The sequence below is a fragment of the Magallana gigas genome, chromosome 3 (genome assembly GCF_963853765.1).
Source record: "Magallana gigas chromosome 3, xbMagGiga1.1, whole genome shotgun sequence".
Taxonomy (NCBI): Eukaryota; Metazoa; Mollusca; class Bivalvia; order Ostreida; family Ostreidae; genus Magallana; species Magallana gigas.
Window position 1 is genome coordinate 4,184,738 of NC_088855.1, and position 14,469 is coordinate 4,199,206.

A 14,469-nucleotide genomic window follows, 5' to 3' on the forward strand; every position below is an offset into this window, starting at 1 on the left:
TTTCCCAATTAAAAGGGCCAAAAACCCCAGTCTCAAATTGGTAAAAATAAGTATAAAACGAAAACAAATAAGCAATTTTGGACAATGCATTGATGTCAATTGTAAGTACCTTAAAAAATGGGTGATATGAATGTAATAACATAATAAAAAAACAAGAGGAAAATTAAGTAAAATAAGAATGATTTCATGGTATCATGTATGTAGATGTATTATCATGATCAAGAACCGATGCCTTAAGTATATACAACCATAAAAAATTACGCATACATAAGTTTGGCACTGTTGTGATTGAACATTATAAAGAGTTGTGAATAAACCTAATAAATTGGAACAAAAGTTTGAAATTTTATATTTAAAAAAAAAACTCTTAACACATTGGTACTGGCTTCATTCTAAATATTACAATACCCAATAAATTGTTGTGTATTTTGCCATTTCTACGATGTTTCCCAGACATAAAAATATACTTGCATATTAAGTTGGATAGACTTTGAATGCTATACATGTACATTGTAACAAGAAGTACTAGTTGGCTTTAAAAAAACCAAAACATCAACAAGACCTACACGTTTAACCAATATTAGCCAAGTGTTATTTAGATAGAGACGCAAGCATTCGATCAATACAGATGCTATTTAACAAAATAACATTATATTTTTCATGTGGGGTAACAGGTATGATGCAAAGAAAAAATTATGATCAGTGCATCCATCAATATTCATATCTTATATTTTCTTTGAGGAATTCCAATATAAAAAAACCCCGAAATAAATGAGTCTTTTCCAAAAAAAAAAAAAACAACAACCAATAATCTGTACGGCTTAATATGAATATAAAAGATAATGATAATTGTAATTGTTGTTACTGTCACAAATAGTATTAGTGATTTTTGATGTAAAGTAATAATAATGGCCAGCATAACATCCAACTTAATAAAAAGATCTCACAATTGTAATGTTAGTGAAATCACGGTCAGCACGGGGATATATGAATGTATTTCTGCCGCAGCATTTACATAACGTGATTTCGCCCGAACCATCTTTGCATCTGTAGGGACAATCGAGTAAGGAACATCAGTGACAACAGGAGGCACTGTGATATCCTCTGTGTCTTTGCACAATGGCAATCCTGTGAAATAAAAAATCACACAATGACTCATCTGGAACCTGTCCTATGTTTACATATATGACGTTATTATTTATGATTTAAACACCCCCACCTCCTCTTTCTTGAGATGTCTCGGTTTTGTAACACTTGAAAGCATAACGCCTGTTCCTGCTGTATGTGACACAGTCTTCTTTTGTGTCGTTACAATTCTTTAAAGTGTCAGGCTAAGCGTTTGAGATTATATCACAAAGTCTCGTGATCTGGAATTGCATACATAGAGGATATAGCGTAAGATAATAATATAATAACTATCATGTTTGCATTTATGTTTGTCAAAAAGATTAGTACAAGTGGACAAGAAAAAAGAAATTAAAGTGAATAAACACAATTACATTTTCCATTTTCTCCTCGCAAAAATTTCCCTTGTAGTGCGGTGGGCATTTACATGTGATAGTTGGAGCTACTTCATCCCCTGTGCAAGTCAGATTGCCTCCGTTGATACATGGTCCTTTGTTATTCAAACTGTGCATTTTACAATCCGGACCTAAACAGGCGAGAAAGAGAAATATTGAAAGAATGTAGGTGGTTACCCAGCAAAGGTGATTTTCAAATAAATCTGATGTGTAGGACCATAACTAAAACATGTTAAGTTTGAAGATCTTAAGGTCCGCTTGACATACATGTATGTAATGTTACTTAATCATACATAAAAAGTATTTATATAAAACATTTTAAACCCTTTTTTCATTCATTGCGACAAATCAAATGATATTTTTGATTTGTCATCTACAAGTATATGCTGCATGCTTATTCAATACTTTTTAATCGACAACAAAAATCTGCACATATGCAAAAAGCAACAAATGTATCGTTTGCACATTTCAGGAAAATCATATACCTGAAACTGTAAACTTTAATGTTTAGTTTACTAACATTTTAATTGCGTCACAACATCTGATTTCTCGCCGTGTGGACAAGAGGGGTAACTGTGGTATTTTGAGGCTTCATAAACGTTGTGGAAGGAACAAACACATTCCTGTTTTATGTACACTTCCGATTTGCCACATCTCAGCATTCCTACCACTAAAAAACATTTTAACTCTATTTTATAAACGTTCAATTATGACAATATCTGCACATTTTAAATCTTTACTTGGCATAGTTTGGTGAGAAATTTGCTCCGTAAATATCAAATTTCATAAGCGATTCGGTAAATTTATGTTTCGAAGGATACTGCTGTGTAAAAATTAAAAATTAGCTACTGTTTTATCAGAAATGAGATTATAACATAAAACAGATATGATTGGCTTGTGCGCTTATATTCCCATTAAAATAAACTGCGCTAAAAGCAGTATTTTCCGTTAGCCCAAACAATTAAACAATAGATCAATGTTACTTACTTTTTAATAGATCCTAGTTGCAAACCCTTCTATCGAATCATTTTGCAAACACATTATTTGCCTCAGTTTACAGACACGAATAACGACTAAATTGCAGATACTCATACATGCTTAATACCGACACTTTTGCAGGAACTATTTTGCCTTTTATTTTTAAAATTTACCTGCTCTGTTTGCTTGACACTCTATTGTGTTGTTTTTTGCCAAAAAAGTAGGAATTGCTGTAGAGGAAGAAATATATTTAGTGGTCATTTAATAAATTATTTATTGTGCTTTTTTATTTTGGATAGATAATATTATTTTCTAATATAATGCTTATGTTAAATAATTGTTTAGCTTTTAAATATTTAATAATCAAAATAAGCAACACTTACGAGGTGTAGAAATGTACATCTTGTCTTGAACGATCACGCATTGTGTAGGTTCTATAAAAAAAGAAAGCTTGGTGCTAGTTACATCGTTTACAGAGAGCAAAGTGAAAACAACATACCATTCTTTGCGTTAACAATAATAAATAGTTGTTTGAAGATCCACTCTGTCATACCATGTTTCTGTTTGCCCTTACACATTGGACCACCATCGATCTCAATGATCGGTCTAGATTCATGTGTTTGTTTCCACTGTTCGATATACCGGTAACATCTTTTTTAATCTGATTATTTATCTGCTAATAAGTTTTAAACATAAGTAATCAGTCCCCAGCGTTTATCACATTTATTTTAGGTTTAAACCTTGAATTTTCTTTTTGAACATTCAAAATGAAAACAAAACCATGACATGGGCATTTTTAACATAACTATGACATATGGGTTCTTCTCTCGATTACAACTCTACGACAGTCACTAAAATTTTGGATGACTATTAGAAATGCATTTTAAACATTATAAACGAAAACATAAATTTTGACAAAGATAAAAGGTCTATCTTTAGATTGATATGAATCTTGAATATTTCCTAGTTACAGTGTACGGGTGTTCTATACACTTTTTAAAGTTCCGATCAATATTTTGAGGGTTTTTAATAATTACACAGGTGAAAATATTACCTGTATTGAATGAGTATATTTGATTTAATCATTTGTTTAAAGTGCAACTCCTTCTAAATTATGCTGTAAGAACACACCTGACGTTTGACTTAGAAATGTATTTGTTTTTAAGGAAATGAAGTTTATGATAGTTTTGCTTTCATTTAGTTCGAAATAAAGATAGAGCGCAGCACTGTTAAGGCTTGCTATGAAAATATCAGCGGATTTAAATGTTCATAGAACGATGCACCTTTTATTACAAAATATTTATGTTTAATTGTTTTATCATGATATTTAATGTGATCTTAAATGAAACAGTATAGTAAATGCTACTTTTTATGACACTTAGTGTGGTCCCTTGAATTCATAGTCACGTGACATGTGTTGATAATTCTCCCGAATGGAGGTTATAAACAAATTTCAATATTACAAGGGTATACCCTTATCTGAAAAAAAATTAAATTATTAGAATAAATATAAAAGAAATGAGCTCCAGCTTGAATTTATATGACCTTCGCTGAATATATTTACGCATTAATTGATTCATTCTATAAATTTCATCGAAGCAGCAGCACTTTTTAATAAATCAAACATTCCCTAAATTTATATTCAAACGATCGCAATGATCTGTTTAGTGTATGCCCTTGTAAAAAGCGGATTTAAATAGGCTTCCCTGTGTCGAACACATAGAGCTTGTATACATTGAACGCTCTAGAAAAGAAATAATACACGCTCTCAAAAATAATCACATGCCAAATCAAAACAAGCATAATAGATAGGTTTTAATGGTTTTATAATTGTTTTAAGATTATGCTCTGTTAAATTATAAAATGCGTTTTTCCATGTTAAAAAATTGATTGATCCGCCTCTCTCTACACAAAATATGCGTCAAAATTTACAGCTAGTTGTTTATATTTATCGTTGTTGGACTTATTTGTCCCCAAAGTTGTCCGCATACAGTACCGATTAGACCCAACCTAACACCAGAGTAAACCCCAACTTAACCCCGGGTTTACTTTCTCGGTTTACTTTGGGTTTACTTTCTGAAAATTTGGGTCTACTTGGGATTTAATTTGGGTTTACTCGGGGTTTACTTTGGGTTTACTCGAGAATTGCTTTTTGAGTCAACTATACGCACTGAAGTGTGAAGCAGACTTGTATTTTATCTTATCATCCTACTGCCTGTGGTTCCTGCTCCTTGTATATTCTGAATACACATATAGAGTCTGCTTTCAGGGGTATACTTCTGATCGGGGTTTACTCTCTATGTCCACTCTGGGTTTACCTGGGGTTTACTCTGGGTCCACTCTAGTAAACCCAGAGTAAACCCAGAAAGTAAACCCATGGTTTAGTTGGGGTTTACTTTCTGTTAGGTTGGGTCTGATCAGTACTGTAGGTAATTTTTAGTATAGTTTAATGTTTTCGTCCCCATAAAAATCAGAAATTACTTTATTTATTAGCATTTTTGACGTCTTGTTGTTTTGTATGATGTCATAGTTAACATTTCCCGTATTTTTTGGTCGGCGTAACCACAAAGTACATGTAAGCCTTAACAGTGCTGCAAGTCTAATTATCGGTGTCTTTTCATCACAGTACACATAATAAACATAGAAATAACTGACTGGATGTTTCTGACAAACTGATGCTTACCTTTTTGTTGCAGCAACACAAAACGAAACCAGTTCAGGAGACTGACTACCGTTAATTTAAACTTCATTTTTGTTTTAGATTCCCATTACAAAAAACGAAAGTACCAAGACTGTATTTAAACTATATAAGTTGGGTTTTTGGGGGGTCGTGGACTACACTTCACATCTAAGGAACTTTTTTTTCAAGTACTTTATTTTAAAAATCCTTTACTTAGTATTTGTTACGCTTGTACTTTTATATGCATTTTTATTTTGCAAATATATCTGATATATCTATCATGAACAAGAACAAAGCAACCTATATAGAATAATATCCTACGCTTTCCTTTATATTAATACAATTGGTTAACATTAGTTACATTGTGGGAAAACACACGTCATAAAATAAGGAGTACAGTGCATGGTTGAATGAACAAATTATTTGAATTTAAGAAATATTTTTTAAAATGAAGCCGTAGAAATGAATATTCAATGTGGATTTATAGTGAAGTGTTTTTTCAAAGAAATGGTCAGAAATAAAACGTAAACGTTAATGAAAACGTGGAGGGTTTGATAATGGCGTAAAGACTGGATATTTTCGACCTCACGCATGGCCCCGCCTGGCAAAAGTAGTTGTTACCAATTATTTTTTTTTCTCAAGAAATAAGTAAGGCAGGCATTTGAAATTTCAGGAATTGTTAAGAAAAATATCAAAAAACAAAACATAGTCGTATTATCAAATCTATTGGACGGATTTCAAGGTGTTTGTGTGTGTGTGTGCAGTCTATGAAATTTTGGGAGAACATTAATTAGTACATGAAATATAAGATTACATTTCAGAAATAACGTGATTTGGTAAATATCTTTAAACAAACAAATTATATTGACAAAAAAAACCCCACCAAAATATATAGTTGTGGGTCAATGGTCAAACGTATAACTGAGAGACACTCGCATTATATGTATATTCAATGTTCAATCGTCCTTTAATTTCAAAACGTAACACGTCCTCTATATATATATATATATATATATATATATATATATATATATATATATAAACAAAGCAATTCCTATAAAATGGTTTAGACCATAAAATATTTGATGAAAAATAAAATCATAATTTAAACCTAAGACTTAAATCTTTAAAATTAATTCTTACTGGCAAAATAGTCTCAAGAGAAATGGATCTGTAGGACAATAGTATATTCAATTTATAAATATTTCTCATATTGAAGTTCAATTAGAATGTCTTTCTATGTGATAGTTTTTGTTCACAAAATTGGTCAAAAGACGGAAAGACGAGCTAAAAATTGAAGAACGTTATGAAGTAAAAGTTCCATATTGAGATATATATATATATATATATATATATATATATATATATATATATATATATATATATATATATATATATATATATATACTTTTCTTTGTCTTTGCCTGTGATAACACTACGTATCGATTTTGTATTATAAAACCCATAACTTCAAATGACGTATAATTGGGGTTTACTTATTTATATTTAAATATTTCATCGTTTCATTATACTCAAAGAATGATTCCTTATTTCTTATATCAATACTCTTTGTTATTGATATATGACAGTCGTGTGTAGTTAGTGATACGTTTTATCCAAGTACACAGAAATAAACTAGGCTCGTCGTATGCTGCTTTTTAAGTAACTTAGGGATCACATCGATCCATTGATATTTAAAGAATATATGCTTAGATATTCATGAATTTTTATTTTACTTTCGATAGGCCTATATTTTCTGCGAAAAATGAAGTATAAATACTGGATTAGGATTGTACTCTATACATTTTTTGATCAAGCATGTATATATATTATTTATTTTTAAATATATAGACTGTGTTACTTACAATGAACAATAGTACGCACACATAAGTATTGAACATACAATTGATATTTATACTTATTTTTAGAATCAATGGTACAATTGTGCTTTTGTACATTTATTCATAAAAAAATTGTTTATTGTGTGCTTACATCAAAGTTGATTTGCAATCGTGGGTGTGTGTGTGTGGGGGGGGGGGGGGGTAAACTAAAATAGATATATTTATAAATGGTAAGGGAAACACGTGTTGTTATTGTTTCCGGTGTTATTTATAGTATAACGATTTCGATTGGTTTATTGACGAGTATACGGGGTTAAGTGTACTCGTGCGGAACAGGTTGTTTACCTGTGTCCAGGTACTAGGGAATTAAAGTCATTCGAGGTTTCGCTGCTTTACGTGCAACAGCCCTTTTTGGACAGATGTCTCGACAGAAAACAGATTTTCTCGCCCCATTTCGGGAAGAAGAAGACTCTGCAGAAGAAAATTTACTGAGGGATACACCATCTGAGAGAACCATACCTCAGGCTGGAAACGTCTCAGAACCTCAGGACCACCAGCGCACCGACTTAGCAGACACGTTCAACCTTTTCAAGTCGTACTTGGACAGTAAATTAGAATCCCTTAAGGAGGAACTTTCAACTGGTAACGACATTGAAAATATTACAAAAACCATTACGAAAGAGGTATCTGTAAAATTCAAGAACGAGGGCAATAAAATTCAGTTTAACTTTAATTCAGAACTACTTGGTGATTTGAATAAGTTGCAGAAGCGTGTGTCAGATTCTTCCTCCCTAGGACTGATAGCTGGGCTCATCAACAAGATAAACAAACGAAACAAGCTCATCAGGATAGCAGACAAGTCTCCGGCGGGGTGGTCCACTGTGCGTGAGTACGAGAGCGATGATTTGGCCTCGGACTCGGAGGACGAGAAAAGGCTGCGACAGGCAGAAAACCGCGCCATGCGTGCCATCAAGGAGAAACGACGTTATCAGCCATATACAAAGCCGTCCGCCACTGCTACTAACGTACCTGACGGCAGGCCTTCTTCTAATCGTCCTTTTCGTCCCTACAAGCGCAAGGAGGCCTCTCCATACGACGTGTGCTACAACTGCCACAAGCTTGGACACTGGAAGTCGTCATGCACAGCCTCAGCTAAAACAGGCAACCCCAGCACAAGCTCAGCAACGCAGTAGTTCCGATGATCAGTATGTATATTTTATGGGTGAATCGATCTTTACTGATCAGTTTGAATCATATATTCAACAAGTTGAGTTTTTTGAAAATTTACCTGATATTGGTAAAGGAGTTAAAGGAAGTTTGTGTAGGCATTATGAGTTTTGGGAAACTATTGGTGCAAATCAGTTCATTTTAGATACAATCAAAAAAGGTTATGTTGTTCCATTTAAAACAGTGCCTCCGCGTATGAGAATAAAAAATAACAAATCTGCTATTAAAAACGAACATTTTGTAGATCAGTCTATTTCAGATCTCCTGGACAGTGGGTGCGTGCAGGAAGTTCCTTTTGAGCCTTACGTGATTAGTCCACTGAGTGTTGCCGAAAATAATGGGTCTGGTAAAAAGAGACTTATCTTGGACCTTAGCCAGTTAAATTTCTTTGTAGAGAAGAGAAAAATCAAATTTGAAGATTGGAATGTCGCGCTTAATTTCTTTGATAAAGACTGTTTCTTGTTTAAATTTGACCTGAAATCAGGCTATCACCATAAAGACATTTGTAAAAAGCAAATTTCCTACTTTTCATTTAGTTGGAAGAATAAGTTTTATTGCTTCAACGTTTTACCGTTCGGTTTAACCTCTGCTCCGTACATTTTCACAAAATGTCTAAGACCTATTGTGAAATATTGGAGAAACAGTGGGATCGACATTGTTTTGTATTTAGATGATGGACTCGGTTTTGGTAGAGATTTACTAACTTGTTTAAATGCATCTAAATTTGTACAAGATACTCTTACACAAGCAGGTTTGCTCATAAATAAGGAAAAGTCTATTTTTCAGCCCGTTCAATGCTTAGAGTGGCTAGGCCTGGTCTGGGACTCCAGGCTATACTCGCTTAGTAAACCAGACAGACGGATTGCTGATACTAATGATTCAATCAAATTTCTTATTGACAGATTTCCAAAATTTACAGCTCGGGATCTTTCCAGGGCGGCAGGAAAAATTATCTCCATGTCACCAGTTGTTGGTAATGTTACAAGTCTAATGACCAGACATATTTATTTAGCCATAGAGAGCAGAATTCACTGGGATCGCTTTATTAGCCTTTTATTTCCAGACGCAGTAAAATCAGAATTGCAGTTTTGGTTGCAGAACTTGAGAAATTTGAATCAAAAACGCTTGATTCAAGATTCTTTACCAGCTACTTTTGTGTTTTCAGATGCAAGTGACATTGCAGCCGGTGCATATACGGTAGAAGTCAATGAAAAGATTTTTCACAAAACATGGTCTAAACAAGAATCTGTTATGAGCTCCACGTGGAGAGAACTCAAAGCCATTCAATTAGCTTTAGAATCTTTTGCAGGTGCATTTATGGGAAAAAGGTTACTTTGGCATACAGATAATCAAAACTGTGTAAAGATTGTACAAAGAGGCAGTACTAAAATTCATTTACAGAAATTGGCATTAGATATTTTTTCGAAATGTATTGAAAATTCTATTTCATTCAGTATTACATGGATTCCTAGAAACGAAAATACAAAAGCAGACTACTTGTCTAATTTGATTAATTATGAAGACTGGCAAACGACTGAAGAGTTCTTTTGTTTTGTCGATAGTATTTGGGGTCCTCATACAATCGATAGGTTTGCCAGTGATTGTAATACTAAATTAGAAAGGTTTAATTCTCTATGTTGGTATCCAGAGTCTGAAGCTGTTGATGCATTTACACAGAATTGGCGTTTAGACAATAATTGGCTCGTACCGCCCATAAGTTTAGTGAGTCAAACTATTAATCATATTATTATGTGTAAAGGTGAGGGCACACTTATTGTTCCGAAATGGCCGTCTAGTGCTTTCTGGACTTTATTGTTTGATAAGAACATGAGATATAAACCATGTGTTATCGATGTATTAGAATTCGAACCAAACCAAAATGTTTTTAAGCACGGGAAGAATTCGCATTGTCTTTATGGTTCTGATTGTTTTAATTCGAGAGTGTTAGCAGTAAGACTCTGCGGAGACGAAAAATACAAGACAAGGCCACTTAAGGCAAGGTCTGAGTTCATGTTTTGATATAATTTTTTCAGTTTTGTGTTCTGTTCGACAAGGCTGGTAACTTAGAATATGGCAAGGTCGAGGAACAAGTCATGACGAGGCCCTTAATAAGAATTGAATTGTTCTATTTAAGCTGGCAAGGTCAGAGGTGAACAGACAAGACTGTTTTTGATCAGCATGGTCTAAGAGCGACAAGGCTTGGACATCCAAGCATGGTCGATTAACAACTCGATTTTATTTTAGTTTTTCAGATGTTTTTAAAAGCACAAAATGGAAATCATCATGGACGACTTCAAATCCATCATTAAAGCCACTTGTGAAGAAACTTCCGGAATTATGCCTAAAATCAAAAGCTGATACTACGAGGAAAAAATATGGATATGCATTTGCAAAATTTCGTAAGTGGTGTTTACTACATGATATTTCTTTTCTTCCTGCCACGGAATTTCATGTATCTTTGTATCTGACAAGTCTTGGTGATAATTGTAACACTACGGGAACAATTGATGAGGCTTTCTATGCAATCAGCTGGGCACATAAAATGGCGGGATATCCTAATCCTTGTGCATCAGATCTTACTATATCGGTTAGAGAAGGTTGCCACAGAACCATTGGACATAAAGCAGTTAATAAAAAAGAACCGATTACTTCTAATATATTGAAGCAACTGTGTAGTATTTATGGTAGTGAATCGTCTTCTTTATTAGATATTAGAACATGTTGTATGTGTCTATTAAGCTATGCTGGTTTTCTAAGATTTTCGGAACTTGTTCAACTGAAGAGATCTGATATATGTTTTTGTGACAATTATATGACTCTGTTTATTCAAAAGAGCAAGACGGATCGTTATAGAGAGGGGAGTAATGCTATTATTTCTTGTACAGATGAAATAACATGTTCTGTCAAAATGACCAAGAAATATCTCTCTCTTGCTAAGATAAACGATCAACCTGACCAATATTTATCTAGACCTGTAAATTATTGTAAGAATTCCAATACATATGTTTTAAGGGGCGATAAGTGTTTATCTTACACAAGAGCTCGAGAGATTCTTCTTGGTGCGCTAACATCATTAGGCTTAGACAAGTAAAAGTTTGGCCTACATAGCCTTCGCGCTGGCGGGGCTACTGCGGCGGCTAATCAGGGTGTATGCGATCGATTATTTAAAAAACACGGTCGATGGAAATCAGATTCTGCTAACGATGGTTATGTTTCAGAAAATATTTTGCAAAAACTTACAGTTTCGAAAAATTTAGGTATATAAGGGAGGGGCCATTTTTTGCTGTCTTTACTGTTCGAGGTCTGTTGCACAGACGCAGGCGAAGCAGTTCCTATATATGTGTTTGAGTTTTTAATTTATAAATAATTTATGTTCGTTTGAACTGGTGAATAAGAACATAAATATATTTATAAATGGTGAGGGAAACACGTGTTGTTATTGTTTCCGGTGTTATTTATAGTATAACGATTTCGATTGGTTTATTGACGAGTATACGGGGTTAAGTGTACTCGTGCGGAACAGGTAGTTTACCTGTGTCCAGGTACTAGGGAATTAAAGTCATTCGACGTTTCGCTGCTTTACGTGCAACAGCCCCCCCCCCCCTCCCCTCCCTTTACGTTTGCTGTCTACATGTATCTAATGTTTTATTTTTTATATTGTAGAATGTTGATTATGAACCAGAAGATTAAATACCTGTTGTAAAAATTTTGAATTAAAATTTAGTCTGTTGCACAGACGCAGGCGAAGCAGTTCCTATATATGTGTTTGAGTTTTTAATTTATAAATAATTTATGTTCGTTTGAACTGGTGAATAAGAACATAATATGCTTTATTGTTTATTATTTGGTAAGTTATCTAGAAAATAAGAGGCAAAAAGTATTGATCTTCTGGACGCAACATCAAAAATAATGTTTTCAAAGCAAAAATAAACTAATTGTTTGTTTGATTCCATGCATAAAATTTAATGTAAAAACAAAATATAAGCTACTTAAAATGAATAAGTATTAAATTCTCATTCTTCGTTCAAACCGAAAGTTCATTTTGACTCTGTCAGTACGTTTGAATATTGATATGACACCGCAGTCGATAATACGTGTACCATCGTTTCTTTTTACTAGGTCTCGAATTGAGGTCAAAAATTCACTATTTTCTAAAATGTTTAATGTTTAATATACTACACATAGTATACACGGTTTCTAGCGTTTGGCACATTCCTTGATTGATACCTTGTAGTTTCTAGATGGAAAGAAGAAAATGACCAAAACTCTGTTTACAAACAATAAAGAAATTATCTAGCTTATAACTTGACAAAAATGTACCAGACGCTAAAATCAGATATCGTCATGAAGTATATACAATGTACTTTAACATTAAAATGGAGAGAAAAATTCTTAAAATTGCTGTTTTAAATCGTGGTCACGTCCCTTTAATACATATTTATTTTCTTCATTATGGTTGAATTTTGAAATGTTTATAAAATGTAACAATGTTACAAAGTGTTATATGACAGCTCCCAGATTCTATATTATATGCAAACGATGCAATGTGCACATAACCCTACCAAGGCTAAAGCCCATAATCATATAAAAGTAGGTCAAGACAATATGAGGCTGGGAGTAGTGTCGCAAAGACTGAGTTTTGCTATTGTTAAAAGATGACATAGTAAGTAATTTCACAACACCGGAAATTGAACTCGGGGAACTTTTCCATTTTCCATTTAAGAATAAACCGTTAATTTTGACTTATGAACAATCAACAATATTTCCTGGCGTGCTGTATAATAAAGGCCCTGCTGATCTTTGACCATCCAAACTATATACTTAGCTCTAGTATGGGTCAAGATTTCTTCTGGAATGATATGCCACCCCAGTAAAGTTCTGAAAACCAGACTGAAATCAGCAAATCCATAAAACTTGATGGTGTTCAGGATAACTTATTATTCACACATAAGATGGTGTTTAGATATGTATCATTTTGTTTCAGGACAAATGAGGACAAAAACAAGAGGTTTAATTTTAGCATCTGAAAATAAAATATCTAAAGTTTAGGTTTGTCCATACGAACAAAACTACTAAGCATAGAAAAAAATCGGAGCTGCTTAACGCTAGCTGCATTAATGTAGCCCTCTTCGAAATTGTTATGTGATGTTTACTGATGTTAACCCCCCCCCCCAAAAAAAAAATAAAAAATAATTATTCCGATAAATCAAATCAATTTACTTAAATTTATAGTTCATTTGTAGTACGTAAAGTTCAAATTATCTTCGCATACAAAGTACTATATAATATTATCTTTATTACAACGATGAATTAATGTGACTTAGATTTTAAAAACGAAGATACTACGGCATAATCAAGGTATAACGATCTTGTAAGCTTTTTTGTCGTTCGTTTGCTACAACTATGTAGCCTTTTCCATATATTTTAGATTAAAAAAATCAGAGAGTGTTACATCATTGCAGCTAGTTGTTCGTTCATCTGTTTGTCTGTATTTGTGTAATCTCTCTGCTCTCTTATGTTTTCACCCGTGGTGCTATGCCAAAATTAAAATGGCTGACATTTAAATCGTAATTTACGGTGCCTTGAGGTTTAAGGTAATGTCACGTTTTGAGTACCGCACAAGATTTGTTGAGACCAAAGACATTTTTCATATGTTTCCATTCCTTTGTATTAAGTTGAGATACGTTAATAGATGATTGTAGATTTCAACGTATGACGTCACACTGATCTCGCACTATATTTCACGCGATAACTTTAGAGGTAGATCAAATATATGTAATGCGTGTACTAGCGATATAAGTATAGAATGCGGTTCCTGCCTAAGATGATCGATGTTTTTTTATTTCTATACCTCCCGCAAACAAAGTTTGGGGGGTATATAGGAATCACCTTGTCCGTCTGTCCGTCCGTCTGTCCGTCCGTCTGTCCATCTGTCTGTGCAATCGTGTCCGTCTATATCTTTCTTATGGGGAAACATTGGAAGTTTTTACTTCATACAAAGATTGCTTATGACCTAAAAGTGTGTCATGACCTTGACCCAAGGTCATTTGGGCAAGGTCAAGGTCACTGGTAGAAAAAGTGCAAAATTCGTGTCCGGTCCATATCTTCCTTATGGAAAAGCATTAAATGTTTTTACTCCACACAAGGATTGCTTGTGACCTAAGAGTGTGTCATGACCTTGACCCAAGGTCTTTGGGAAAGTCAAGGTCACTGGCAGAGAAAA

At 33.7% G+C, this 14,469-nt stretch overlaps 2 protein-coding genes and 1 pseudogene across 4 annotated transcripts; 2 read left to right on the forward strand and 1 right to left on the reverse strand.

Annotated features, from left to right (window-relative positions):
• Positions 1–827: 827 nt before the first annotated feature.
• LOC105329359 (uncharacterized) lies at positions 828–5,252 on the reverse strand. Its single transcript, XM_066077711.1, has 7 exons — positions 5,182–5,252; positions 2,882–2,932; positions 2,672–2,728; positions 2,041–2,190; positions 1,500–1,651; positions 1,220–1,367; positions 828–1,128 (listed from the first exon to the last, which is right to left on the reverse strand). Exons 1-6 carry the CDS (start codon positions 5,246–5,248, stop codon positions 1,332–1,334), a joined length of 513 nt encoding a protein of 170 aa, XP_065933783.1. The 5' UTR covers positions 5,249–5,252; the 3' UTR covers positions 828–1,128; positions 1,220–1,331.
• Positions 5,253–7,235: 1,983 nt separating this feature from the next.
• On the forward strand, positions 7,236–12,029 carry LOC109619690 (uncharacterized). 3 transcript variants are annotated; one of them, XR_010711714.1, is made up of 3 exons: positions 7,236–10,246; positions 10,491–10,645; positions 11,910–12,029. XR_010711714.1 is itself a non-coding variant. In XM_066078152.1 (2 exons), the coding sequence occupies exon 1, from the start codon at positions 7,439–7,441 to the stop codon at positions 8,210–8,212; it is 774 nt and encodes a 257-aa protein (XP_065934224.1). In that variant the 5' UTR covers positions 7,236–7,438; the 3' UTR covers positions 8,213–8,224; positions 10,491–10,624. The 3 variants fall into 3 exon arrangements, 1 of the variants encoding a protein (XP_065934224.1); XR_010711713.1 differs by lacking the exon at positions 11,910–12,029 and having other exon boundaries at positions 10,491–10,629; XM_066078152.1 differs by lacking the exon at positions 11,910–12,029 and having other exon boundaries at positions 7,236–8,224; positions 10,491–10,624.
• On the forward strand, positions 10,789–11,511 carry LOC136273554 (integrase/recombinase xerD homolog; annotated as a pseudogene).
• Positions 12,030–14,469: the final 2,440 nt, after the last annotated feature.